This window comes from Mus caroli, unplaced genomic scaffold (genome assembly GCF_978045245.1).
Source record: "Mus caroli unplaced genomic scaffold, Mus_caroli_1 scaffold_8, whole genome shotgun sequence".
NCBI lineage: Eukaryota > Metazoa > Chordata > Mammalia > Rodentia > Muridae > Mus > Mus caroli.
The window spans coordinates 36,592,567-36,620,412 of record NW_028227263.1 but is presented as its reverse complement, the minus strand read 5'-3'; the positions used below and the strand labels follow the sequence as shown (position 1 = coordinate 36,620,412).

Here is a 27,846-nt window from a genome sequence, read left to right as displayed (position 1 = left end):
CCTACCTTCTGGTCATACATGCTCAGGCCGGGAAGTACCCGCACTCCAGGGTGACTGTAGCGCGCGTTCTCACAGTCGTACTCCATCTCAGGCTGCGTCAGGCTGCGGCACAGGGTGCACACCCATTCTCCCCTGCACAGCAGGTGGGGTCATATTAGAACTCAGCATCCTTCCCTGACCCTCTGCCCAGAACAGACACAAAGAAGTGGGGTGGTGAAGGAAGAAACCATGTCCCCAGCCCTGCATCAACCTTCTAGCCACAGGCTCAAAAGAAGTGAAAGAAGTAAAAAGGCCATGACTACAGAAAGGATAAGTGGGGAGCTAGGGCCAGCTATGGGGCAAATCTGTTATAGAAGCCGTGCAGGGCCACAGCCTCACAGAACTGGTCTCGGTTTGGGCCCAGTAAGCCCATCCTGGAGTGCTGTGGGCCCGGTCAGAATCATGATATGGCCCTGGAGTTGATGCTGCTAGTCAGGTGATGGCATGACTCACCCTGGGAAGCTGAGCAAGGCTGGCACGTGGCAGGAAAGGTGATACACTTTGGGGCAGCGGTCACAGCATAGCAGCTCCCCACCATTGATGCACACCGCACAGAAGTCCTCATTCTCTATGGGGGCTGGGGTCATCTTCTTGGCTCCTGGAGCTCGGGGGATGAGTCTGTGTTCCTCAGATGTGCTCTCCACCTCTTGTGGCCGCTGTCCAGTCAGAGATGTGACAGTGACCTTTCTTCCCCCAAGACCTGGGCCCTGGGTGGCATCAGGCTGGCTGTTCTGGCTGACCTTGGGGAAGAAGAGAGTCTGAGCAGTTGGAACACAGTATAGGAAAGTGGTTGTCAGGGCTGGGGACGGGGAAGACTGACAGAGACTGAGCACTTGCTACGGAGATCTCTTACTCCAGGGCCACAAACCAGCCAAGTCCCAGCTCAACTGTGCTGTATCTCACAGAATCCACACAACAGAGAACAGTCCCACTGGGGATCACAAAAGGCCCTAAAGCAAGTATTCCAGCAAAGAAAAAGGCTCCTAGCCTGGACTGAGCACATCTGAGAGGTACCTTAATGGACATGCTGGAGGACTCAGAGCCACACTCAATCACCAGGAGGAAGCTTCCATCCTGGCTATTTTTCTGGGGCTTCAGCTTAAACACAGGCATCTCTCCTGATGAGGCAGCACAGATCTTGAGCCGCTCCAGTCGCACGTAGGGGATCTTGGGCTCACTACTGATAGCTCTGTGGTGAGAGAGACACCCTGGGTCTCAGCAGGAGCTGCAGTGAGCCTAGATCCCTAAGTAGGTCTCCTAAGTTAACCCCTTCCAGATCCACATTCTGCCTCCTGCCAAGCCCCGCCCTGCCAATCCTGTCAGACACGGGAAAGATCTTTCCATCTGTAGTTAGAAGAGGGCTCCGTGAAGAGTGAGGACGATTACCCAGAGTGCATGCCTAGTCATGCCTGGAACTGTCCCACCCCCATTCTAGGCACCCAACCCTGTTCTAGGCACCCACCCCCATTCTAGGCACCCAACCCTGTTCTAGGCACCCACCCCCATTCTAGGTACCCAACCCTGTTCTAGACACTCACCCCCATTCTAGGTACCCAACCACAGCCACCCACTTGAGGCCCTGCAGGAGGTGACAATAGGTATAGACAAAATTCTGCTTCTAGTTCATATACAGGATTACTTCCTGTGCCAACCTCTCAGGACAGGAAGCTGAGGGTGAGAAAGTTGGCCAAAAGCCATTACCTGATGTCTGAATTCTCCTTTGTATCCAGCTCTAGGGCTCCTTGTTCAAAATTCTCATATTCTAAGACAAAAGACAAATGAAATAGCTGTGACATACATTTGTGACAAGACTCTCTCTCTCTCTCTTAGACCTTCCATTCCTGTTATTTGAACTTTTGGCCATACACTTGCCACACAATTGTTATCAACTGTGTGTTCATTCATAGTGGTAACAACAGTCCTACCGTGGGTCTCCTTCCTGAGACAGGATGAAGGCCATTATCTTTTTGGCAAAGAGGAGTACAGATGATTCTCAGAGGCTGCCGACAGGTAACAGCCAAGAGCTTAGAAATCACCTGTTTCCCAGGCACTCGTGTCATCTCCTGTCATTCTCTGCAGTCTCTGCAAGAGCACCACCCCGGAGGCCGGAGCACGGCAGCGTCAACACAGATGAGCAGAGAACAGAGGTGAGGCACACACAGGAGCTCCCGTTTATCAGCACTGTCCTGTTCACTTTTCTTGGGCAAAGCTGGGTCTAAAATGTTAATTTAGTTGCATAGCATATAGGGTTATTCCTATATGTAAAAAGGACCAATAGTCTTCCAGTTGGACTGTCAGTATAAAGAGAAAAAATAATCCAGTTTAGTGGAATTGTTGTTCTTGTATGTATTAAGGGCCTACAAAATAGACTGATCCATTTCCAAATAAGTCATATTTGGACCACACATGGAAAAGTCCTAAGTGGCCAGTATTTCACTCAGTATTTCAGTATTTCTTGACTCGCCCTGATCAGATGAAACAAACCACTGAACCACTTGAAGAAAGGGCTGTTGGTGGGCTGGCTAGACAGCTCACAGGTATAGGTGCTTGTTGCCAAGTCTGACAGCCTGAGTTTGATCCCCAGGAACCACATGATGGAAGAAAAGACACTAACTCCCTGGGAAGAAATGCAGAGCCTATTTCCAGTGGTCCAGTAAGGCATTGCTCAAATGAACATGACTTCTGAGTACTTGGAAAATACTTGCCATTGTTACAGAGTAAGAGGCTGAACGATTTTACTGTGGTTGTTTGTCCCCCTACCCTAGGCAGTAGTTTAATGAGTCCCATTTACTGAAGCCGATGGCATTCCACAAACCACATCCATCAGACACACCTTTTCACTCAACATTTTGCCAAGGCTAGCTCTTTTGGAGTGATTTCTTCCATGGTGCCTACATACAAAACTGGACTCCCTAGGATGTGTTCTGTGGGGAAGGTTGCAAGGAGGTCACACACAGATCAGTGCTGCCCATGGTTAGGATAGCAGAAGCACGTGCACCACTTCTGAAGGACAGAAGCAAATTCGGCCTTCTAAGCAGCATTCCCCCAGGCTGAGCCCATCCCCCTGCCTCCACCACACCTGGAGGTACTGAGTGGCCCGCTCAGGTCTATGGCCAACAGGAAAGTTTACTCAAGTCTCACCTTTTGGATTCCGGTACTGTTGCAGAGCAGTGGATGTGTTGATCACTGGTGCCAGGAAAGGTTTTTTCACAGAGAGGTTAATTGGTTCCTCCAGTTCTGAGGGAATAGCCAAATCCTTGGGACCATCCAGACTGGAGGCTGTAGGGCCTTGTCCTACTGAGTCTGAGAAACGGGTACAATCCTCACTTTCCATCTGTCAAAGGTAAAACATCAAGAAGAATCAAACCTGACATTGTGGCCATCACCAAAACTGGTAAGTTAAGGCTAAGGTGAGAGGCTGTCAGTGGCCAACCTTTGGCTTCATAATAGGCAAAAGTTGAATGCCTAAGACCTACCTTACACAAGGCATTCCCCAGGGAGGACTCAGCCCCATCCCTGGTGCCCAGGCTTTCTGCAGCTGGGCAAGTCCCAGGACTGGATACGGATCTTGGCTCCACATGCACATCAGAAACCGGTGGCATTCCCTGCAGAGGACAAGTGGCCAGACTCGGCGCAGCCTGGGTGTGCCCAGACATTAGACTGGGCCCAGCTTGTGAGTGATTACTTGCCAGGCCTGTGATGGCTTGAGAGGAATCACCCCTCAGGTTGGGTGTGGACTGGAATGTGCCACGCACAAGGTTTGGCACGGGCTGCAGGTGACTGGCTGTCAGGCTTGGCATGGCATGGTTTGAAACACTCATCATGCTGGACACAGTTTGTGGTGGGCCACTCAGCAAGCTTGGAATTGTGTGGGTGGGGGCAGCTGTCAGGCTGCTCACCCTGTGGATCTGTGGCTCTATGGTCCTCGCCAGCCTGGTAGATGACAACTCCATCTCCACAGTGTTGGAAAAGCCCATGATGCTCACTGAGGTGGCATGCTGCAGAAAGGGACATAGGTGGAGTTGGGTTGTCAACTGGAAATGTAGGAAGAGGGGGGACCCATCCCCCGAGAGCTCTGAGCTTCCATTTGCCTGCATTTAGGGGCTGCCCCTGGGAACTGAAGCAGCACATAAAGGCCTGTCCCCATTCTCACCACCAAGGAGGCCACCGGGTCATGACATGGAGAGAGGCGCAAGCTAAGGGGTGTGTGTGTGTGTGTGTGTGTGTGTGTGTGTGTGTGCGTGTGTGTGTGTGTAAAAGCAAGAGAGATGAAGAAAAGGAGAGAACCTACCATCTGACCTGGGGTACATACATGACGCATGACCTATATCTCCCAACCCTAGTCCTGTACTTAAGCAAAGGTGTCATAGGACTTTCTAATTTCGCATTTCCAGTCTTGACTAATACTATGTGTGGCTTCTCTTCCTTCCCTTTAAGGGGTCTCATGAATCACTCTGTACTTGGCTTCAGAGCTGCTCTTTGGAAAGCCCTCCCAAGGTTCCAGAGGATCTCATTCTGTCCAGGGGAACCCAGGTCAACCCCAGAACTTGCAGGAAGCTTCAGCTCGTACTAGCATTGGATAACAGATTTCATCAAGGCAGTGGAAGGTCTTTTCTAGCCTGGGTATACCGGCCAATGTCGCTCCAAACCACAGGAAGAGAACTTCAGGGTGACTCCTAACATGGCGCCAGCTATGCAGCCATCAGATGGGGTGAGACTGTTCCAATCAGAAATCTAACTACGGGGGAGCCTAAGCAGGGGTGACTTAAAATGTTAATGAGAAGCAGTTGAAGATGTGAATGATTTCAGTAGCTGATTGTATATGGGTTTTCAGAGTTGAAGAAACAGATTTGATGGAGGTGAGAAGGCAGGAGACCAGTTTTAAATGTAACTTTCATGATTTCAGGACTTTAACAAGCCTGTACTTGAAAAAAGTAAAGATTGAATCTACACCAGTTTGCCTGCTTTGGAAAATCAAAGTGAAAACACCAGAGCCAGCAGCTCTAGCCTTTCAAGATCAATGTCCCAAATCTGTCTTTCTTCCCCATGTGTGAAGTGCTCACATTTCCTGAGGGCGGTAAACACTTCAATACGTTCTCAGGTTTCAATATAAAGGTAAAAAAGCTTTTCCCCAGTAAAGAAAGAATGTCTTCCTCCCATGAATGTCATGCCTGGTCACCCAGCTAGGAAGCAGCATCATAGGGGCACCCCTCCTCGCTCCCAAACTAACACCAGGCCCTGTAATTCAGATATACCCATTACTTCCCTCTCTACTGACAGTGCCAACCCCTAACCTACTTTCCTGTCTTCCTAGACAACAGGAGTGGCCTCCGTGGTGCAGACACACTTGGAAACACATCAGGCCGCACCATGCCTTTTCATTAAGCTCTGCAGTGCACTCAGTCCCCTCAGGATGAATACAAACATGCTCAAGAGACTCCCAAGACCCAGGTGACCTGTGTGCCTCATCCTTAGCAGCCACCAGTCAAACAACAACCCACCCAATGCTGTGCTCTGTGATCCAGGCCTTCAGACACAGTCTTTAAGCTTCTTAAACAGGAGCAGCAGCCCTTGCCCCCTCCAGAGAGACTGCCTTCTCTGCACAGAACATTTCCCTTGCTCCAGCCCCATGTCCTCTTGCCCAATAGAGCTCAGCACCACAGCCAGGGTGTTGTTGTTGTTGTTGTTGTTGTAACAAAGGTTCTCTCATTCTCAAGTGTAGACCATATCCCCACCCCCTGATGCTCCCATAGTACTGGTCCTTTCAGCCTCCCGGTCCATTTGTGATATATTGACCAGTTGCAGTTCCCTGTGAAACTAAACCCCATCAAAGCATAGACTTGGGTCTATTTTGTTTATCCACTTTATCCCTAGACCTTAAAGCAGTGTCTGAGTGAATACATGACATGATGAGCTAATCAAAATTTCAAAATAATGTCCTGGGACTACTGTTGAGTCTAGAAATACCAAGCCAAGTAAACACCAGTTTTGTTCCGCTCACAACTGACTCTGTGCAACTTCCCTAAAATCAGGGTTGGCTTTGGAGAGCTGAAGTTTAGTGATTCATTTATTATTTATTTTTTTTATTATTACATGCAAGGTAACTGGCTAGGGGTTTTGCACACTCTGCCTCAGCTAAGCCTTACAATTGCCATTAAGAGGTGAAAGATAAAAGACAAAACTTTATGTAACACATAGAACAGTGTTTGGTCTACTACTGCAGCACTAGGAACCTTGCTTTCCACCACTGTATTTTCCTGCAGAGGCCTTAGTTGAATACAAATGGGGCTCAGAAAGCTGTCTTCATGTTTTCCGTCTTACTCTTTTATATACACTGATTTTTGTTTTGATTTTGTACCCAGATCCCTTAATACTCTCACTTTGGATTTTCTCAGCACAAATGTTAGGTGGTTTATTATGCATAGTTCCTTTTTTCTCTTCTTTTGTGCTTTTCTAGCTTTTTGTCAATAACTGGGCCCTTCTGGATGAACTTACGTCATCCTGGTAACATTCTGACACACAGGAGTCCTTCAGAGCTTCACCTAAGATGCTGAAGTGAGATCCAGATCGCTGGCATTCAGAGCCACACTCAGTCATGGCCTGACGGGGCCTGATGGCTCTTCCTCTGCAGCAACACCTTCATCCTTCCCTCATCTGCCCTCACTCTCCTTTCCTTCCCCTTCCCGTCTCTCATGGCCTTCACCTTTTCTTTGGTGTTTTAACTTTTTTCTCTTCTCTACTTATCCTGTTCCCTTATTAGTTAATAGTTTTAAAAGTATGTTTTCTTATTTTTAATTCTCAGTTTTATAAATACATGATTTAGCCAGTTGGTGGTGACTCACACACCTGTATCTCTGAGTTTGAGGCCTGCCTGGTCTATAGAGTGAGTTCCAAGATATCCAAGACTACACAGAGAAACCAGAGAAACCATGTCTCAAAAAAAATGATTTAAACATTTTTTATTTATCTTTCCATATAAAAGTATTCTTTTGTGTGTGTGTGTGTGTTGCTTGGTAATTCTATAGTCTTTGGGGAAAAAAAAAACTTTCCAATTCACTAAGTAGTTTACATCCCCCACCACCAAAAAACTATAGAACAAGAATGAAAAGATGCTCCAACCAAAGTGAGTTAGGCATGGAACCCCAGGGAAAGTGACCAAGACCAGAATGCAGTGACTTTCTGGTTGGTGACTGAGTGGCTGAGTCTTGCAGTGTGTCCCTTGGCTCTGCCTTTCTTCTTCTTCTTCTTCTTCTTCTTCTTCTTCTTCTTCTTCTTCTTCTTCTTCTTCTTCTTCTTCTTCTTCTTCTTCTTCTTCCTCTTCTTCTTCTTCTTCTCTCTCTCTCTCTCTCCCTCTCTCTCTCTCTCTCCTCCTCCTCTTCTTCTTCCTCTCTCTCTCTCTCTCTCTCTCTCTCTCTCTCTCTCTCTCTCTCTCTCTCTCTCCTCCTCCTCCTCCTCCTCTTCTTCTTCCTCTCTCTCTCTCTCTCTCTCTCTCTCTCTCTCTCTCTCTCTCTCCTACTGCCAGAATACAGAATATTCTTTTTAGGGTCTTTTGTGAGCCTCTCAGCAAGACTAGGGTTAGCCTTGTCCTCTGCTGTGAGGGACCAGTGAGATGCTGCAAAGCAAGCTGTCCCTTGGTGGTCCTGCTTGTACACTACCATAGCTTTCTAATAACGTGAACTTCCTTGTCTACAGACAAGGATAGCTGGTGATTAATGCATTGCACTTTATAATATAGGGATCCTTACAACGGCAGTATTCCTCTGCACTTTATAGAACAAATCCTTTCAACTGCAGTATTCCTCCTTTCTCCCCACATGACGTTATATTTAATGTAGTTCTGGTGTTCGTTCTATCTCTCCACAACAGACACTGAGAATTACTTAAACATGAAGCTGCTGCTGACCTTGAACATCTGATCCTCCTGCTTCCTCAAGTGTTAGGATTAAATCATGTGCCTTTAGGCCCAATTTTATAAGGTAGTACAGATTAGATTCAGGGTTCCATGCATGCTCCAGCAAGCCCTTCGTGAGATCCTTGATGCTAATCCAGAATCTACTTAGATCAACTACCGAATCACTTGTGTTGGGCACAAAGCCAAATCTCAAAGAACAAACCTTTCAGAGGATATCAACTCCCTCTTTCCAATTTCTTACTTCATGTAGTGACATGAGTTCACACAGTGACAGAGTAAGAAGGGGACAGGCAGACAGAGCCACGAAAGGACTGTGTTTATTTGGAAACAAGTCTGCTGATGATCTGTTTCTATAACTTATCTCTTTCATCTCCACATCTATGGCCAATCATGGACCAGTGCTAGAAAGAGTAAAGCTGGGAAACTTCCATGGGGGAAGGAACTCAGAAACAGTTGTGAAAATCTAACACTGGCCCATGTCTATAGGATGTAAAAACAATAGCAGCTGGGAAGATGGCTCAGCAGCTAAGAGTACTACTGGCTCCTCTTCCAGATGGCCTGGGTTTCAATCCTAGCACCCACATGGCTGTTCACAACTATCTGTAACTCCAGTCCCAAGGGATCCCATGCCCTCTTCTGGCCTCCATGAGCACCAAGAATGCACATGGTACAAAGACTATAAATATATGTATATATGCAAAACACTATATACTATATACAAAATAAATTCCATACACACATTCACACGCACATGCACATATGCATATACATGGCATTTCTGGGACCTATCTACACCATGTTAATTACTTTTGATACTTTTCTGTCTCTATGAAATGTAGTGCCACCAACTACTACACTCAAATGTACTCATTTCAATGGAGGAAGAAAGTGGAGAATCAAGAGCTCTCACTGCTCTCTGCCAGTGCCACACATGAGCAGAGCTGCAGCAGGACCTTGCGGGCAAGTAGAGCCAGGGAGGAGAGCAGGGCTTCTAACGAGCATGCCAGGGTTGGGCTTGGGAATACAGCCACACAGTGGCCAAGGTTTCACTCACAGAAAGAGCTTCTGCCAGGAAGGAAGGAGACCTGACCTTTGCAGTACCCAGTGCGGTTGAGAGGTCAAGCAAGAAAAAGCAAAAGTGGATTCCTGCCATAAAGTCTCACAAGAATATGACTTACTGCTAACTAATTTGAACTGCCAACAGGAAACTGACACCTCAACTTCATCACACACATAAAACCTTCAGACTTCATAAAGTGTGTACTTTGAAGTTTGCAAGTGAAAGTCGACTATTTTCTAGTTCAGAAAGGAAGAATCAAAATACCAAGAACCCTTTGCTCTGTTACTGAACTCGGGTCTTTAGAGGATGAGGGGAGACCACCCTGAGACTGAGAACCCATTCTTAACCCTTAGTTAGCGCCAGCTCACCTGCTCCTAACTGCTCCTCCACAGGACCCAAGTGTTAGGGACTCTTGCCCTCCTCCTCATCTCAGTTCATCTGTTTGTTGAGACAGGGTCTTGCTATGTAGCTCAGGAAGACATTGAACTTCTGATCTTCCTGCCTCCTCCTTTCAAGTGCTGCCCTACTACACCCAATTCTATGAGGCAGTAAGGATGGCACTCAGGGTGCTGTGCACGCTAAGCAAGCAACTGAGCTCCATTCATTCCAGACCCATCTCCTTTTTGTCTGCCTGTGTGAGCACACCACTGGCTTTTCATCTGTCCTTACCACCTGACTTGCCATCTTGCCTGAGAGCTCCCTGTCTTTTCTGACAATCGCCCTGCAGCTTTTTACTCAGTCTCTGACCTGTCTAGTAGCTTTCCTGTAACCTGCTGAGCACCCTCTCCCACTACACCACCCACGTCTCCTTCTGGAGTTCAATGTATTGATATTACTGTTCTAGTGTTTGCCACACGGTATTCTCAAAATTCAGAGAAAGCTTTGTTTTTTCACTGAAACAAGGAGGAAAGTTGAGACACAGTGACTACCCAGATTTCCCAAGTCCATCTAAGCCCAAGGATAGGAATCTTGGTCTAGCCTGTGAAACCTGCTAGATGATCTTAATTTTTTGCCATTGGCTAGAAATCCAGTATCCTAGTGAGAAGTAATTATAAAATAACAAACAGACACATAGTATACATGTCCTGAGTTTATTATATCTCTGGTTCTTCCAGCAAGATAACATTTCTGCAGATAAAGCAGGAAGATGACATGCTGTCCCTCATCAATTCACCTCAGATATCTGAAACATACTGTGTTTTTAACAACAAAACGAGTTAGTTTAAGAACATTATTTTGGCTGGGCAGTGGTGGCCCATGCCTTTAATCCCAGCACTCAGGAGGCAGAGACAGGTCAATCTCTGAGTTTGAGGCCAGCCTTCCCTACAGAGAGGGTTTCAAGACAGTCAGGGCTACACAGAGAAACCTTGTCTCAAAACAAAACATAACAAAACAACCATTATTTTGGGTGGGATGACTTCTCAAACCGTAACTAGGACATAGTCTCACAAAGCAGAACTAACGGAAGCTAGCACATAAATGCCCGGCTGAAATGCGGCAGAGTCCAGTATCGCTTCCAGAGTCTCTTCAGAGTGGAAGGCTTAGTGCGTCCCTTCGGCAGCCTCACATGTGGCCTTTCTTCAGGTGAGGTTGCCGTCTTCCTTCTGGCAGTTTCCATTATACAAATCCTAACGCCTCACTTCTAATCTCATCGCTTGAATGTAGAAAGTGAGCAGCTCCTTACGCTGGTCGTGGTGGGGCACGCCTTTAATCCCAGCACTCAGGAGGCAGAGGCAGGAGGATCCCTGAGCCCTGAGTGTGAGCCAGTCTGGTGTACAGAAAGTTCCAGGAGAGCCAGGGCTATGCAGAGAAACCCTGTCTCACAACTGCACACGCCATGCTTCCCACCCCACCCCCAGAAAAGAGAGAGAGAGAGAGAGAGAGAGAGAGAGAGAGAGAGAGAGAGAGAGAGAAGCAACCTTAAAGAAAACCATGTTTCTAAACTTGCTTGCTCAAGCTATATCCCATGTGTGGGCTTATTATGATGTCACACATGCTAGAATGGCCACATGGCTGTGTACCATCTGTCTCTGTTGTTGTTCCAAAGCTCTTTCTGCTCACTGCTGGTTTCAGGTTGCTCCACAGTGGTTAACATCACCAGAGAGCACTGGGCTGATATACAGCAGGAAAGGGGATCATACACTGAAAGTTCCTTCTCTCTCTCTGGCTGGGGATGCAGATAAGGAGAGGTAATTTACCATACAGAGGTAAACGGACTGATGAATATAAGGGCTCAGAATATCTGAGTGTTTTAACAGCTTCAGATAGGCAGACTGGTTTTTTTTAACAGTAGAAGTTCACAGAACAGCCAAACGAGGCAGGTGAAGAAGCACCTAACCTAGCTAGTAGCTGGTGTCACATATCGGTTTTTTACATGTTGATTTTTAATAGTAGTGTTGTTGCTATCACTGGCAGTGAGCGCTCAACCTCCTCAAGAGGCTCCTGTGTTAATTAAAGCTACTCTGAGGGGGCACTCCCACTGACCAGAGTCAAATGGGGTCATAGGAGATGAAAGAGTTGGAAAGTACCCAGGGCCTTGATGATCTGAGACAATGAGGACCCTAGAGACTGAAGTGGGAGGAAGAGGAAAGGCGTGAGTGGAATTCAGTAAGTCTGCAATGAAAGCCAGCAGAGTGAAACTCACAAAAACCTTAGAGGCTCGAATGAGTCTGCTCAGGCTACTGGAGGAGACTCTCAGTCTATGTGTGAGTAAGTGCCTGTTTCCTTGTGGACCAGGTGATGTGGGCAAGAGTCTTAGGCTTGGTCTATGAAGGACTTCACAAGAGAACTAAAGGGAGAGAGCTTCTTAAAGAGATAGACTCGTATGCAACCGACAAGGGTTTGGCTTGACTCCGAAAGAAGAGAGCAGATTGTAGCACAGTCCTGCAGCTGCCAACCAGGACCTGGGACACACCCTCGGAAAGCTTTACCAGACCCAGGGAACAACATTCTGACTACTTTCAGGACCATCTTTTATGACTAAGAGATCACTTCTGAGGTTGAATATCCAGGATCTGGTCCACAACAATTGATTCAGGGATGTGAAGACAAGATGTATTTTCTCTCATATATGCCCGGCTTACAGTTCTGTTTAAGTGAGTCAGTTCTCATCTCTGGGCTAGAATGTCCTCTTCCACAGGCTGATGTAAATCTCATGGAGCCGTTATAAGAGGTGTTAAGAGTTAGGTGTCTGGGACTGGAGAGACAGTGACAACTGGAGTGGTGTCAGCAACTAAGAGCACTGACTGCTCTTCCAGAGATCCTGAGTTCAATTCCTAGCAACCACATGGTGGCTCACAACCATCTGTAATGGGATCTGATGCCTTCTTTTGGTGTGTCTGAAGACAGCGACAGTGTACTCATATACATAAAATAAATAAACCTTTTTAAAAAAGAGTTCAGGTGTCAACATGCTTTGGTAATGGTATACCTGCTCTCTACCTCAGCCATTATCCTTCATTCATCTGCAAATCTCAATAATCTGGTCACAGGAAATACAACCTAGACTCCACTTGAGCCATGAGCAGCACCCCCAGTGACCTCAAAGTCCTTTACAGAAGAACTGGGGCTGCACTCTATGCAGCAGAGAGCTCACTGGCAGGCAATGGGAGACTCGGCTTAACTCTCTGTGATGCCTATGGCCCACTGCAAGTGCTCTAAAGATAAGCTCATATGTGTTCTTCCTGGAGTGATTAGTTCAGAAGTATGAAAAGAAGCCAATGAAAATGCCTTCCAGATTCACCAGAATTGTAGGGGGTTGTGTTGTAGAGTTGAGACCGTGGCACTTTTCAGAGTAGCTGAACTAAGACTAGGGAGCTTAGGCAACAGCCAGTGCCTGGGAATCAAAGTCCTGCTGGGTGCATGGAAGGTAGCAGGGCAGGATGAGAGTGCAAGCGTCTCCTTCTAGATGACTTGTTCTAGAACTTTCATATCTCATCTTCAGCTGCAACGTCTTCACTGTGAGGTCAGTTAGCAGCAGCAGGTGCACTGCTCTAATCAAAGTCCTAGTGACAACAGAGCTGGCATGGAATGCACACAGGAAAGCCTGGTGCCACAGGTCTCTCTGCTCTAGAGTCTTCAGAGGGACATTTCACTTTCCTGGAACCCATGGGCCAGCACAAGCTGAGGAGTGGCTGCAGACCCAAACATTGGTACCAACGGCAACAAAAGCCAAGGAAGGCTGTGTCCTAAGGACTCTCCAGCAAAGCCCCCGGCTACTTCGAAGACAAAATCCAGTAGTGAGAGGCCAAAATGGAGTCCTCTTTCTCCCACTGAAGTGCACAGAGAAGTCATTGAACCCAGTCAGTGAGAACAGCTTGAGTCAGGAGCCTGTGTTCTGATCCTAACATTGCCCATAGACACTGTATAACTCTTAGGTGGGTCACTTAATCTCTCTGTGTCTCAGTTTCCACATCTTTCAAAGGGAAATAAGAAAGTGGCTTCCTCATAGTATTGCTAGGATAAACAAAGACATAAAGTGGAATTATGTAAAAAAAAAAAAAAAAAACTGTGGAAAATTGTTTTTAAACTCATGTAAACTATCATTCAGTAATGAGGAGTTCAAAATATTTGGTATCTTCAAGTTTATATCTCTTATTCACTCAGCCCCAGCTTAAAAGCAATAAATCCCAAGCAGGCAGTGGTGGTGCACACCTTTAATCCCAGTGCTCAGGGAGTTCAAGGTCAGCCTAGTCTACAGAGTGAGTTCTAGGACAGCCAAGGCTATACAGAGAAACCCTGTCTTGAAACAACAACAAATCAAACACACACACTCACATACACACACACACCAAAACAAAGCACACCAAAACAAAACAAAATAATCCCTTCAAATTAGATCACCTTTCCTTATGGTGGCCTCTTTGCCAAACCCAAAGCTCCCTCTGGGCCACAGTAACAGCCCTTTACTGGGAGCCTCAGACATGAAGCCTTATAAAAAGCATCTTCAACAGGACCACCCCACCTGCCTGCCCCTTACCCAAACCATAACATGGGCCCAGGCCAGTTATGAGGACCAAGAACAGTTCAGAACAAGATGTTACAGAGCTGACTAACTCCACTGCCAACCTGCAGCCACCCAGAATGACCCTCTGTTACTCAGAGAGTCCTAGAGTCACTCACACAGGCAGCATAGTCTCTGTGCTTGACTGTGGTTTCCTCCCTTCTTTCATACTACATGTAAGAACACAGCTGCACACCTCACTTCCAAATGAGAGCAGTGTTTCCTGCATGGTTCGCCCACCACTTAAGCACCAGCAGGTCCCAGGCTTCCTGATGAATTCTGGGCACTAATAATGCCAGCTTTGGCTCGTCTTCTAATGTGTTTGCCATGGGGGAGCATCAGCAATTCAAAACAACATCCCTCCTTCCTGCCAGGATGCTCTTTATCCCATGCTCCCATTCCCTAGACCAAGACAGACCAGGGTTTTGAGCCAAAGGACTTTGTCTCACTTCCTGTCATTGATCAGACACTGGATTCAAAGCTCTTGTCATCTGATAGTCCTTGAAACCTTGGCTTCCTCTTCCTTCCCACAGCTACTAACTTCATTTGACTTCTCTCCTCCGTACTATTCTGGTCTTTTGTACCACTGATCTCTATTTGAAGTGACCTTTCAAATATCCCTCCTAGCTGAAAATCCTTCAGTCAATACCCCAGCCCCAGCACTGAACCCCAAATCCAAGCATAATAGGCAGGGTCTTCCAGCCACTCCCCTTCCCAAGTGCAGTTCCCATTTCTGCTGAGCCCATTTGTCTAAAACCCCTAAGAGAGCCCTGGCTTTCTCTCAGCTTTGACCTTCCAAGGCCACCATTTCTTTTCACTGTAACCTTTCTCCCTCAACTTCTTCACATTCTAGTGTAATAGTGTAAATAAACTTCCAGGAGGTGTCTGGTGGGCAGCCTCCTCTCTCCGAGGTAAATGCTCCAGTCAGGTACACCTCAATGACTGCTGTGGCTCACCATCATAATTTACTGTTGGTGGTGGTTTATCTGTCACCAGACAGCAAATCCACAGTGAGATGGACCACTTTACACAGCAGTATGTGCTGAGCACCTACAACATTCGAAATTCTAGTACATAGCTCTTGCGTACATCTGTGCGAATGCATGTAAAATTTGTTAACATCAAATGAATAAACAAATGGATGGGTGAGATGGTTACTAACTACTAAGACCTACAAACAGCCTATTTGCAGCACATGTAGACCAAACCATTTTCAACAGAGTAGGTAAGACAAGACAACCATAGACTAAAAGCCGCTAGAATCAGAGGTCTTCCCAGTCTTTGAGAGTCACTAGAAGTTTCCAGCCAACTTTCATTTCTACCATTGCTTCCTTTTCCAAGCTCTCTTCTTGAGCACAGTGAAGCCTGAGAAAATGAGGGGCTGTACATCGAGGAACTGGCAGAAGTAGGCTACAAACCAGAGGATGCTAAGGGGCAGATGGGCAAGCTTGGAGCTGTACAGTCTAGCCAACAGGCCTTTAGAGCCAGGACTTGGGGGAAGACCAGGAAGATTGAGGGTACTGGCCCCGGAAGGTCTCTGGGACACAGGCTAGGGTGGGGAACATGCCATAGTGCTAGCAACAGTCCAGCTAGAAGGAGGATAGAGTGGAGAGAAAAAAAGAAAAGAAAAAAAAAAAAAAACAGAGAAAGACAACTCAGAGTTGTTGGGGCTGGGTTACTGCTAAGGCCAGTGAGTGCCTGCAAATGAGAGGGCGACTAGACCAGAGGCCTCTGATGGCTCATCTTCAAGTGATCTCCATGTCTGTAGGTCCTCAACTGTCTCTGCAAGGACATCTCTGCCAACCATGCACCTAACCAATTTGCTGGCTCTAATTCTAAGGCCAATAGCTCTGGGTGGTGTGGAGCCATATAAAATACCTTCTCTCGCTTACATTGCAGAAAGGATAAAGGCTGTACCTTGGGTTCTTAAGTAAAGCTTAGCTCTTCTGACAGCCATGGAGCCGGAAGGTCTCAGCTCCCTTAGCTGCTTGGTGGCGATGTCCACCTCAGACAGCCATTAGGAAGGCAAAGTCAGATCGTAAAGGACCACACACCATTCTGAGCATAGAATAAATCGACTCCTTCCCCTTCCACTCTAAATGAAGCCCAGTGAGCCCATATGGGAGTGTAAGTGGGAATGGGGAAAGACCAACATTGCTTCATTGCCTACTTAGGGAAAAGGCACAAGTCAGAGCTGGGTAGCATCCAGGGATGGAACAGGGACACACCTCCCTGCATCCCGTCACCCGTATCCAGGTGGCTGGTGTCAGGGCCGAGTTACCTTTCTCACCACATTTGGAGAAGAGTGCTGGGAGGTGCCATCCACTGGAGGGACACTGTGAGGGGTTTCCTCCCCAGATGTCTGGGGCAAGGGAGCAGCAGTATTCTTGTCAACAGGTAGAGCTGGCTTTGGGCCCTCAGGTGCTGGTGGCTCCTCTGTAACCTAGAAAAGAAATAACAACCCTGGATGGGTTTCCCCAGAGAGCATACCAGCGGGGACTAATGGGCCCTGTCCCTTGTAGCTGTTTACACACCATGAATGGCTTAAATTTTCTCAAAAAGAAAAATAGTCTGGGTTAGAGAAATGGCACAGCCAGGAAAGTACCTGGAATATGAGTTCAGATCCCAGAACCCACATAAAACTTGGGGGTAAACCCCAGAGCTGAGTTATAGTGGGTAGAAAAAGGCTCCTAGGCCAGTCAGCCTAGCCAGTCTGTGGTGGTGTATGCCTTTAATTCCTGCAGAGGCTGGCAGATCTCTGTGAGCTTCAGACCAGCCTGGTCTATGGAGTAAGTTCCAGGACAGCCAGAGCTATACAAAGAAACCATTTCTCTGGGAGAGAGAGGAAGAGAGACAGAGACACATACAGAGAGAGAGAAGAGAGAGAGAGAGAGAGAGAGAGAGAGAGAGAGAGAGAGAGAGAGAGAGAGAGAGAGAGAGAATATCTCAAACACTAAATCAGAAGGCTGGAGAGATGGCTCAGTGGTTAAGAGCACTGACTGCTCTTCTAGAGGTCCTGAGTTCAATTCCTAGCAGCTACATGGTGGCTCACAACCTGTAATGGGATCTGATGCCCTCTTCTAGTGTGTCTGAAGACAGTGACAGTGTACTCAGATACATAAAATAAATAAATCTTAAAAAAAAAACACTAAAGCAGAGTCAACCTCTGGCACATATATAAACACATGCACAGAAATGCACGTGAACCCCTCATGTACACCCCCAGACATGCATGCACACACTCGCACACATCTTATCTAAACTCTTACTAAAATTGTATCCTAATACAATAGAACCTATATCCTAATACCATAGTCTTAGAATTTTGAGATAACTTTGTGATATTCACTTTAGCAATTATAATGTGGTTTTGGGGTTTTTTGTTTTGTTTTGTTTTGTTTTTTGTTGTTGTTGTTCTGTTTTGTTTTGATTTTTTTGTTTTTTTGGGGTTTTTTTGTTGTTGTTTTTGGTTGGTTGGTTGGCTAGTTGGTTAGTTGGTTAGCTGGTTGGTTAGTTTGGTTTGGATCTGGATTTATTTCATTGTCAATTGTTACAGTGCTAGGATTCAAGCCCAGGGTCTTATGCATGATAGCAAGCACTCCACAACCTACCACTGAGAAACCGTCCAGTCTGCCCCACAGTGTGTACTTATATTTAGCCTGTGGCCCTCTGTGACTCCTGAAGCCCACTATGCCATCTCAGGGACTACTTTACACCTCTTCCCAGGAACCAGGCCTCAGGAGTTGACAATTGAGACATTATCTATGAAGCATGAATGTGAAGTCTCTGGAGTCTCTCTGAAGATGTGTAAGCATAGATCTTAAGGAGACAGCATTGTGGGAAACGTGGCAAGGGATGGGGAAGCAGGAGGGTAGGGAGATCAAGAAAAAAAAAATCAGGAACTAAGAATTCAGATGTGGAATGGCAAAGATCCCAAAGCTATAACCATGCCCAATCATCTTAAGTGAGAAAACAGAGGATCGGTGTTCAGTACTCCAGTGTTCCCGAAAGAGAGACCGGAGCCTCTCCTGTGGCATTAAAGGCAAATTGGCAGACCCAGATCCCAGGCTTAGTGCCTCTTCTCAACACTGTATTGTCTCTAAGCAAACTGCTGGCCCTCGCCAACCCCACTCCTCATCTACAAGCTACAGCTGGCACCACCCACAGGACACAGCTGTTGATGTGGTATTCTGCATGTGTACAAAAGACATACCTAGCTTTGCAGATATGAAATAAAGTCTAAACTGTCCTCGGGATGTTGTAAAAGTGCCACCCACTAAGGTCTGATGCCACCCTCGCTCTACTCCTTGAGCTCCCCGCTTCCCCACTAGGCATGCCTAAGCTCCCAGCAAGAGAGTTTTAAAAGCTGCATGGACACAGGAGAGATCTCTGCCCTTTCCCCTGGCTCTGGCAGGGCCCCAGCACCACTCTGACGGTACCATGTGTTGGGCTTGAGTAACATTGGTGCTCTCCATGGATACATGAGAATCTGAGTTCAAGCCTCCAGAACCCACATAAAAAGAAGTCAAGAAAGGTCAGTGGGTGCCAATAATCCCAGTGCTGGGAAACTGGGGACACATGAATCCCTGGGGCTTGCTGGCCAACCACTTGAGCCAAATTGGCAAGCTCCAGGTTTGGTAAGATGTTGTTTTAACAACAACAACAACAATAGGTAAAAAGCAATAGAGGAAGATGCCCAATATTAAACCCTAGCTTCTACATAAACTGACTCACTTTGCTCTACTTCCCCCCTTCCCCCACTCTCCTTCCTTCTTCTCCCCTCTCCCCCTCTCCCCTCCCTTTCTCCCCTTCTCCTTCTCTCTCCTTCCCTCTACCGCTCTCCCTCTTTCCTTCTCACCTTTCTCCCTTCTCCCCTTTTCTTTCTCTCTTTCTCTCCCCACCCTGACAAGTATCTTTTTGTTTTAAAGGTACTATCTATGGACAAAATTCCCAATGTCATCCCAGGGTATAGCTAAGCCAGGCCACTGTAAAGAATACTGAGCCCAGACCTCTATAGAGATCATGCACTATGTCTGCCACAACTTTGCTCAGCAGAGAGTTTCAGGTAGCTTTCAGATGTGAGGGCTAAAGACCACTCTGATGAAGGAACCTGGATGCTGCATGCCATGGGAAGTCCCGGGAAGACAGCTCACCTGCAGGGTCTCCTCCTGGCTCTGGGACTGCACGGGTGCTGGCTGCCTCACGATGTAGTTGATCTGCCCCACGATGGTTTGCTGAAGATGCTGAGGAGACTTGGTCTGACTCAATTGCAGGCTAGGCTGCTGGGCCTGCAGGAGAAGTTCCAAGTCCTTCTGCATCTCCTCCAGCTCAAACTTGTGGTGCATAATGTCCACATTCTGCGAACAGGCAGGCCCAGGAGGGCTCTCGTGCTGACTGGAAGCCAGGTGCTGGGATGGAGGCAAGGGTGGAGGTGCATGCTGGGGGGGTGGGGGAGGTGGCGGTGGTGGGGGTGGCTGCTGCTGCGGCTGCTGCTGAAAGTGGCTGAGCTTTAGCTTCTGATGGTGGCCCAGCTGAACTTGGATGGAGGGTGTCTGTATGGTGGGCTGGGCATGGGCTCCTGGCTGCACATCTTGCGGAGGGACGATGCACACAGGCTGGGAAACCAGTTGCGGTCCTGGCCGCTGGGATGTACTCTCCTGTTCTGCAGGAGGTTGTGGTTCCAACCAGGGCTGCATCAGTTTGGGTGGATGAGGACTGCAGGCCAGCTCTTTCTCCCTGGGCAGCAGGGTAGAACACTGCAGTGACCCCAGCTGGTGGGGCACCATTTCAGAAGGCTGTCGGAAACTGTGAGCGGGGTGGATGCTGGGTGGGGGGACTTGACCTTTGAGGGAAGGCGAGACTGGAGAGCAGTGGGAACAGCAGACGGACGAGGAACACAGTGCTGGAGACTGGAACTTGTGTGAGGGGTGGCTGAGTGCCTCCTGCTGAGCCATGGGGGCCTGGTGGCTCTGATAAAAAGATGGCTGCCCCTGTAAACTCCCATAAGAGGCAGCTGCAGCATCTGCCCGGGTCAGCTGTCCACCTTCAGTGGATATGCAGCCTGGGGGTTCAGAATAGAATTGCCAAAGGTAAGACCCAACTGCTCCCCTTTGCTATTTTCTATTCCTCCTGGTCTCCAAGACTCCATGTCAACAAGGCTGCCAGGGTTACTTGTAGGAGCCTGCTTTAGGGGAACACAGGTATTTGAAGAATTGGGTCAGCTTTTTACTAAATGATCAGCCTTTCTACCCCACTGGGAAATCCACTTGCTCTTTAGTCTAACAGCCCAATGGAGACTCACTAAAAGAATCCACGTGGGGTTGGGGAGGAAGTATATTGGAAAATAGCAAAGGGTACACAGAGAGCCTCTAGGCACACATCTGGGAAACTATTGGGCAGTGCAATACAAGATCCCATGCCAGGTTGGTGGCAGGCACCAGCACTGCCCTTGGGGTTTCTGAGCCTGTGTGAGAACATCAGATCTAGTGTTCTCTCTGTCTACCGCTCCTTCATCCCATTGTTTTGATGAGGCTTGTTAAGAAAAAGGCAAGAGGATCTGTCTGATTTACCTTTGGTCCTTTATGCTCACCACCAGGCCTCATCTAGGGCAAAAGTCGAATTAAATCAAATGGGAGAAGGCAACAAAAATTAAATCTGGGGGGGCTGGAGAGATGGCTCAGCGGTTAAGAGCACTGACTGCCCTTCTGAAGATTGTGAGTTCAAATCCCAGCAACCACATGGTGGCTCACAACCATCTGTAATGAGATCTAACGCCTTCCTCTGGTGTATCTGAAGACAGCTACAGTGTACTTTCATATAATAATAAATAAATCTTTTGGCTGGAGTGAACGGGGCCAGAGCAGATAGAGCTGAAGCAAGCAGAGGTCCTGAGTTCAATTCCCAGCAACCACATGTAGGCTCACAACCATCTGTTCAGCTACAGTGTACTCATATACATAAAATTAATTAATTATTTAAAAAAAAACTAAATCTGGGGCTGGGAATATAATTCACTTGGTGGAGTGCTGGCCCAGCATGTGCAAAGACTAGATTCGATCCCCAGAGCCATTAACTGGGTATGGTGGTGCACACCTGTAACCCTGGCACTCAAGAGGAGAGGTGGAGCCAAGAGAGCTACAAATTCAATGCCACCCTCAGTCAGCCTAAGCTACGTGAGACCTGTCCAGGAAAACAAACAAAACCAAAGCTAGTATTCAGCCCCAAATCAAAGTGGTAGTGGTGGTTAGTTTAAGAAGTCATTAGGCTGTCAACACAAGTACATCTTCATATTGTCTACACTCTGCCTAGAGACTGATTGACAGAAATTGCAACAGAAAAAAATGCACAGACCATTATTTTTCTGTTTGCATGTCAACCCCAAAGGAGGAGTGTGTAGCTTATACTACACACGTGCCCCGGTGTTAGCACAGAGACATGTTCACCTGAACTGCCATACAGTCCCATCCCCACCCCCACCCCTACCCCCACCCCACCAGCAATAAAACCGCCAAGATAAAAGGAACAACATTCATGCAGAGCAAGAAGCTAAGAATTCAGGTGATGTTGCAGAGTCCCATGATGCCATTATTTACCTAACCCTACCCCTCCAAACACACACACACACTTCTACTGAAGAAAAGGCTTGACTGGCTCCATGATCAATGGCAGTCTGAGAGCACTTTCTCTTAGGCATGTGCTGACCCACCTAGAAACCACAGCAGATTGCCTATGCTTATAGTAGGCAGGCTAAAGGCTACAGCTCACCAAGGGAAGCCAGCTGCTTGGTCCAGAAGTTGGGCTCCCAGGTGAATCTGATACTCCAAGGAGAGCCAGGATCTGTGTTACATCTCGTCTCCAGCAACCGCTGCATCTGAAACACAATCTGGAGACAGAGCCAAGGTCACTGATGACACACCTGTGCCTGCATAACAACTCCTACTTTCTCCTGCTTTGGACAGGTTAAAGGGCCCCAGGTCATGTCCCTCTAGCCTCTAGTCCTCCTCCATAGTCTGACTTCCATGTCCCCAGGATCTTCCAGTCTTCCCAGACAGTGCTCTTTCTCTTCCCAAAGCTCTGGAACCCTACACTCATATCTCTTCCTGGCCACAAGTGATTTATACTTGCCGGGCAGCTCCATCCATCCCACCGTCACCCACTTTCAAAACTGCAGACCCTCTCTGAGCTGGCCACTGCTCTGCTTCTGCCAGCATGCAAAGCAACCTTCATCCCACCCCACTGCCATCTTCCTCTGCAATGGCTCTCAGCTACTGGCCTTCAGTACTCTCCTGTTACTTAGGGCTTTGGCAAGTATCCAATTACACCCTGCCAACATCTGCTTCTAGATATGGCCCAATCAACATCTTGACCTCTTATGTCTTTGGTGGTTTTTTTTTTAAGATTTATTTATTGATTATATGTAAGTACACTGTAGCTGTCTTCAGACACTCCAGAAGAGGGAGCCAGATCTTGTTACGGATGGTTGTGAGCCACCATGTGGTTACTGGGATTTGAACTAAGGACCTTTGGAAGAGCAGTCAGGTGCTCTTACCTGCTGAGCCATCTCACCAGCCCAGTCTTTGGTGTTTTTTAAGGTTTATTTTCTTTTTGAGACAGAGTCTCACATATTCCAGGCCATCTTCAAATCTATTATGTATCTAATAAAGACCTTGACCTTCTCACCTCCTGCACATACTACCACATCTAGATTATGGAGTGCTAGGTGTCAAACCTAGAGCTTTGTACATTCTAGGCAAATACTCTACAATTAGCTCTATTCCCAGTTCATATTCTTGATTTCTTTTGTTTCTGAGATTATATTTTAATCACAAAATTTCTTCCTTTCCTTTCCTCCCTCCAAATCCTCACATGTACCTCTCCCTGCTCTCCTTTAAATGTACAGCTTCTTTTTTTTTGTTTTGTTTTTGTTTTTGTTTTGTTTTGTTTTTCTGGTTTTTGAGACAGGGTTTCTCTACATTGCCTTGGCTTTCCTGGAGCTCGCTCTATAGACCAAGCTGGCCTCGAGTTCAGAGAGATCAGCCTGCCCCTGCCTCCTAAGTGTGCTGGGTTCAAGGAGTGCACCACCACCACTCACCATAGCTTCTTTTTTCACCATTGTTATTGCATGCATATATGTATCTGTATGCATCAATATACTCCGTAATGCAACCAGTTGAGTCCATATAAAGTTTCCTGTATCATTCTTGATTTTTCTAATGTCAATCAACTTCCATCTGTTTCAGCTCAGTCACTATACCTACACGGATCCCATTCATCACCTGAACTCGTTCTACCTATGAAGATACAAACTCCTACAAGCTACTTCCTGATTCTAGGACATTCCTACTCCCTTGAGATATACTCTTCAATCTCACTGATCTCTGCGAGTGCCACTCCTACAATCCACAGCCTTCCCAGTTTCCCATTATCTTCAGGTCCCATATCAATAGCCCTAAGTCTCTCCCCACTACCAAAGCTAACCTCAGGCCAATCCAGGCATCCTAAAGCCTGTCATCTAGGGCTATGTAAGTGAACATTAGTTTCCGGGGCTCCCTTGGAGGGTTCCGTCAGACTCCCTCTTGGGAATTTCCTTCATCAGCTTCCTCTTTTGTGCTAGGTCATTCACACCCTTTCACCGGATCTCTAACCCTCTTATTATCTACTACCTTGTAGCTCGGAGAAATGAGACCACAAAAGGCGAGTGCTTCCAGGAGCTGAGATGTAGCTCAGTTAGTAATTTGCCTAGCATACAGGAAACCCGAGGTTTCCATATATACATACTCAGTATCCCATAAATCCAGCATGGTGGTGCATGCCCATAATACAATTCAGGAGACTCAAAAGTTCAAGTCATCCTGAGCTACAAAGTGTGTTTGAAGCCTGCCTGGACCCTGTCTCAGAAATGACAAAAATCCAAATTCTCCAAAACACAGATCCCTCCACTTTATGCCCTGAACTATGTGTACTACTGCCCTTGTCTGAGGCCAACCAGACTCACATTCTGCCAGCTTTCCCAGAATGCACTCCACCCACCTGTGTTTTACTGTCAGCCTCTCTCCCATATAGAAGTGCAAAAGTCTGCCAGGTTGACAAAAGGAAGAGAGCTTTGCATTCTTCCCAGGTTACCTGTCTCCTTCCCCTTCCCTCTTGACCCCCACTGCCCACACACAAACTCCTCGTCTGACTCCTGACTCTACTTTGCTGGAACTTCCTTATAAGATCGCCAGACAGGGCTGGAGTGATGGCTCATTGTTTAGGAGCACTGAATGCTCTTTCCAAAGACCAGGGTTCAATTCCCAGCACCCACAGTGGCAGCTCACAACTGTCTGTAACTCCAAAATCTCACACCCTCACCCAGTCATACATGCAGGCAAAACACCAGTGTACATTTTTAAAAGAAATCCCCAGGGGCCTTGGGACTGCACCTTTTGGGCAGCTCATCCCTGTCCATCCTGTCTCACTTTGGTAATATGGCCAGCACAGACTTCAGGTAGAGCTCTTCTGCCGTCTGTGCACTGTGCTTCCTTGCCTGCCCTCTACACTCTAGCTGTGCTCCTCAGCCTTCTCCTATCTGTAGAAATGATGGCACTCCCTAGTTTTGGATTTTCTCTCCTCTTCTCCTCCATGATGCTGCCATGGTGATCGTTCCAGTAAACAACATCTTAATCTCCAGTCCCGATCTCCTTTTGACTTCCAGACCCCTCCATCAGACCAGCTCTTTCCACATCCCTTTTCAAATACCTTCCAGGCTCCTTAGCGTCCACACAACCCCCTCTCAGAACTCATCCTCCTCCAGCCTGGAGTGTGGCACTCAGGGAAAAGAGACAGGAGGATCTCAAGTTTGAGGACTGCACAAGCTACCTAGCAGGACCCTGTCCAAAAATAATAATAATAATAAAATAACCAAACGAAACACCTCCTTCTTCTCCAGGGTCACCATACTCCCAAGCCTAAGACTTTAAATCTTCAACACCTGCTTTTTTCTCATTCCTCAGCTTAGACCTAGTAAACTTCCGTGAGATCTCTGCACACTTCCCAGGACAGTATCTGACTCCATGAGAACTACAGGCCTTCCTTGCTGGGTTATCTGGAAGAAATGGAGATCATTTCAGCAGCTGGGTCCCTCATGCTTTGGAACTTGGTAGAAAATGGCACTGTCTTACTAACCCCAAACCATGGTGTGACAGGTTACTCCTCTTTCCTCCCAAAACTTCCAAGGATGGCCCCTCCCCTTGTGACACAAGCACCATTCTGCTCTGCTTTCAGGGTTCCTCTTACCAGCTCTTTGCTGAAAAGGAAAGGGACGCTGCTTTTGCTGCAGACAGCCCAGTTGATGAAATTCTGCACGTGCTCAAACTGCCGGTTGAGAACCATGATGCTCTGCAGCTGCTGCTCCAGCTTTCGCTTTCTCTCGTTAGTGATGCCCTGGCGCACAGAGAAAAGACAGAGTCCCTGGGTTGGTTGTTCATGGACCTGTTTGGGAAGCCTAGTGGCCACTGTGTGTCAGTATGAGCACTGATGGCATCAGACAAGAGAGATTCTGAAAACAGCCTGCAACTGTTTGCTGATGGAGAAAGGGTAAGAGACTTTTAGGAACAAATTTGGAATGGTGATAAATAGAAAAATATGAATGAATGAATGAATGAATGTCTACATCTCTTGCATACAACCTTCTAAAGAAGGTGAATTAATCTCTGTTTTAAGACTTCAAACAGGGGGGCTGATGAGATGGCTCAGTGGGTCAGAGCACTGGCTGCTCTTCCAATGGTCCTGAGTTCAAATCCCAGCAACAACATGGTGGCTCACAATCACCCATAATGAGATCTGATGCCCTCTTTTGGTGCGTCTGAAGACAGTGTACTTATTTATAATAATAAATAAATCTTTGGGCCAGAGCAGGGTTGACCGGAGCAAGCTAAAATTCAATTCCCAACAACTACATGAAGGCTCACAACCATCTGTATAGCTACAGTGTACTCATATACATTAAATAAATAAATAAATCTTTAAAAAAAAAAAAGACTACAAACTGGCATAGTTAAGATGGCAGCTACCTGAGAGACTTTGCATAGGTGAGAAGCTGAACTGGTTTTCCAGCCTTAACAAGCCACTCTCTCAGAATTAGACCAGAAAGTTTAAAATAGAGTGTGCATCCAAGTTGCTACAAAGACTGGATATCTGCATGCTAGCCCTGGCTTCTGACCTGGCCCAGGTGTTAGCCCTGGCTTCTGACTTGGCCCTGGCTTCTGACCTGGCCCGGGAACACACATACCTCAAGCTCCTCTATGAGCCCGTTGGCCTGCTTGTTCAACTCGTTCATGAGGACCATCTTGGCCATTTTAATCTGGTTCTCCACCTTCCGGTGCTGATGCTTCACTTCAAAAATCCTGGGAACATAATGGGACAGAACACACGGATCCTGTTCCTGCTTGCTAGGGGACAACAAGCACTTGGGGTGCCTTGAGATCAGGGCCAAGCAGGCACTAAGGAAAAGGAGACTTTTCCTCAGCTCTATTTGGTGTCCCTCCCAGCCCCCTTGATCTAACTGGGCTTTGTCTGGGTAAACCTGAAGGCCACAGCCAGGCTCACTCAGTAGCTCACCAGGTAGCACAGTACTATGGGATATATGTGTATGGTGTCACATGACAGATTGTCCAAAAGGAAGATGCTCCAAGAAGTGGGAGAGAATGAGCCCAAGGGCGGGGCACAGAGACTCGTGGCCTCTGAGAACTGAGGAGAGTAGGAGCTGAGGGCAGTGATCAATAACATAGTTGGTATTTCTTTTAGGGGTGATGAAAATGTTCAATTGTACAGTTCTGTGAAGTGCTGAGACTAACGAATCATACATCTTTAAGGGCCTCATTTATTATCTCATTAAAAATATTTAAAAGATAAAGGTTACCACAGTCCTAGCTTCAAAACTGATTAGCCATGTTAGCTCAGGTAAGTTCCCTAACCCTGAGCCTCTGGCTTTCATTGGTAAAATGGAGAGAAGCCTTGACTGAGAGAATTATAATAACCCAACCAAATAATATATGTTCTTCCCCAACCCAGTGGTTCCCAACCCCTACTCTTCCTAATATCAGTGACAGCATACAGTGATAGTATGACGCGTCTTTACATAGGAAACAAGCGTGGACAGGTCATAACTTGTTGCTGTCCCACAATAAATAGCATTTCCTTCTCCAGAGTATATGTACTGTGCACTCTTGTTCTCAGGTTCCCATTTCTAGCTGATTCATCAAGCACAGAACTGTGGCCCATACTCATTCTGATCGTCCTGAACTAGCCTGGCCCCAGTCACTGCCAGCTCACAGACACCTCCCTGGCATTGAGACCTCTGAGTAAAGGGACACATGCATTCCTCTGCCAGAGGTGAAAAAGCAGATCGTTTCCAGCACTAGCAAGGTCTGGCCTGGGCTACCTGTCCTCGATTTGCTTTGCAGATGTCTGTAGGCTGGATTTCTTATGTGCCACCTGGGTAGTCACACTTTCCAGGAGCATCCTCTGGTTTTGTAGAACTTCTTCAACGTGCCTGCATCTAAGAGAGGAGAGAAAGCAAGAGCTGAGGGAGGAGTGATGGCTCCTCCCCTGAGCATCCAACACACAGGAATCCCATGGTGCACTCTCAGCCTCAGAGGTCAGGACCACAGACTGAGCCAAAGACACTGAAATCTCTTGAGCCATCAGACTTTATGGACTTTAGATAAGTCCCACAGAGAAGAGAGACATCTCAGCCCGGTGCTACAAGTTGGGTTGAGCAGCCAGTTTTGTGTTTTGTTTTGTTTTGTTTTGTTTTTTGTTTTGTTTCTTGAGACAGAGTTTCCCTATGTAATC

At 47.1% G+C, this 27,846-nt stretch overlaps 1 protein-coding gene across 5 annotated transcripts in view; it reads right to left on the bottom strand.

Annotated features, from left to right (window-relative positions):
* Trim66 (tripartite motif containing 66) overlaps positions 1–27,846 on the bottom strand; it is a 166,676-nt gene that overhangs the window by 105,681 nt on the left and 33,149 nt on the right. For all 5 annotated transcript variants that reach the window (XM_029480142.2, XM_021168448.3, XM_021168449.3 and 2 more), the window contains 12 exons: positions 27,434–27,550; positions 26,282–26,396; positions 25,288–25,434; positions 21,778–21,895; positions 19,167–20,074; positions 16,295–16,456; positions 3,516–4,037; positions 3,181–3,373; positions 1,741–1,801; positions 1,054–1,228; positions 493–779; positions 6–132 (listed from right to left, as the gene is read on the bottom strand). In XM_029480142.2, coding sequence (XP_029336002.1) covers positions 6–132; positions 493–779; positions 1,054–1,228; positions 1,741–1,801; positions 3,181–3,373; positions 3,516–4,037; positions 16,295–16,456; positions 19,167–20,074; positions 21,778–21,895; positions 25,288–25,434; positions 26,282–26,396; positions 27,434–27,550 — 2,932 coding nt within the window. The remainder of the gene's footprint in view (positions 1–5; positions 133–492; positions 780–1,053; positions 1,229–1,740; positions 1,802–3,180; positions 3,374–3,515; positions 4,038–16,294; positions 16,457–19,166; positions 20,075–21,777; positions 21,896–25,287; positions 25,435–26,281; positions 26,397–27,433; positions 27,551–27,846) is intronic.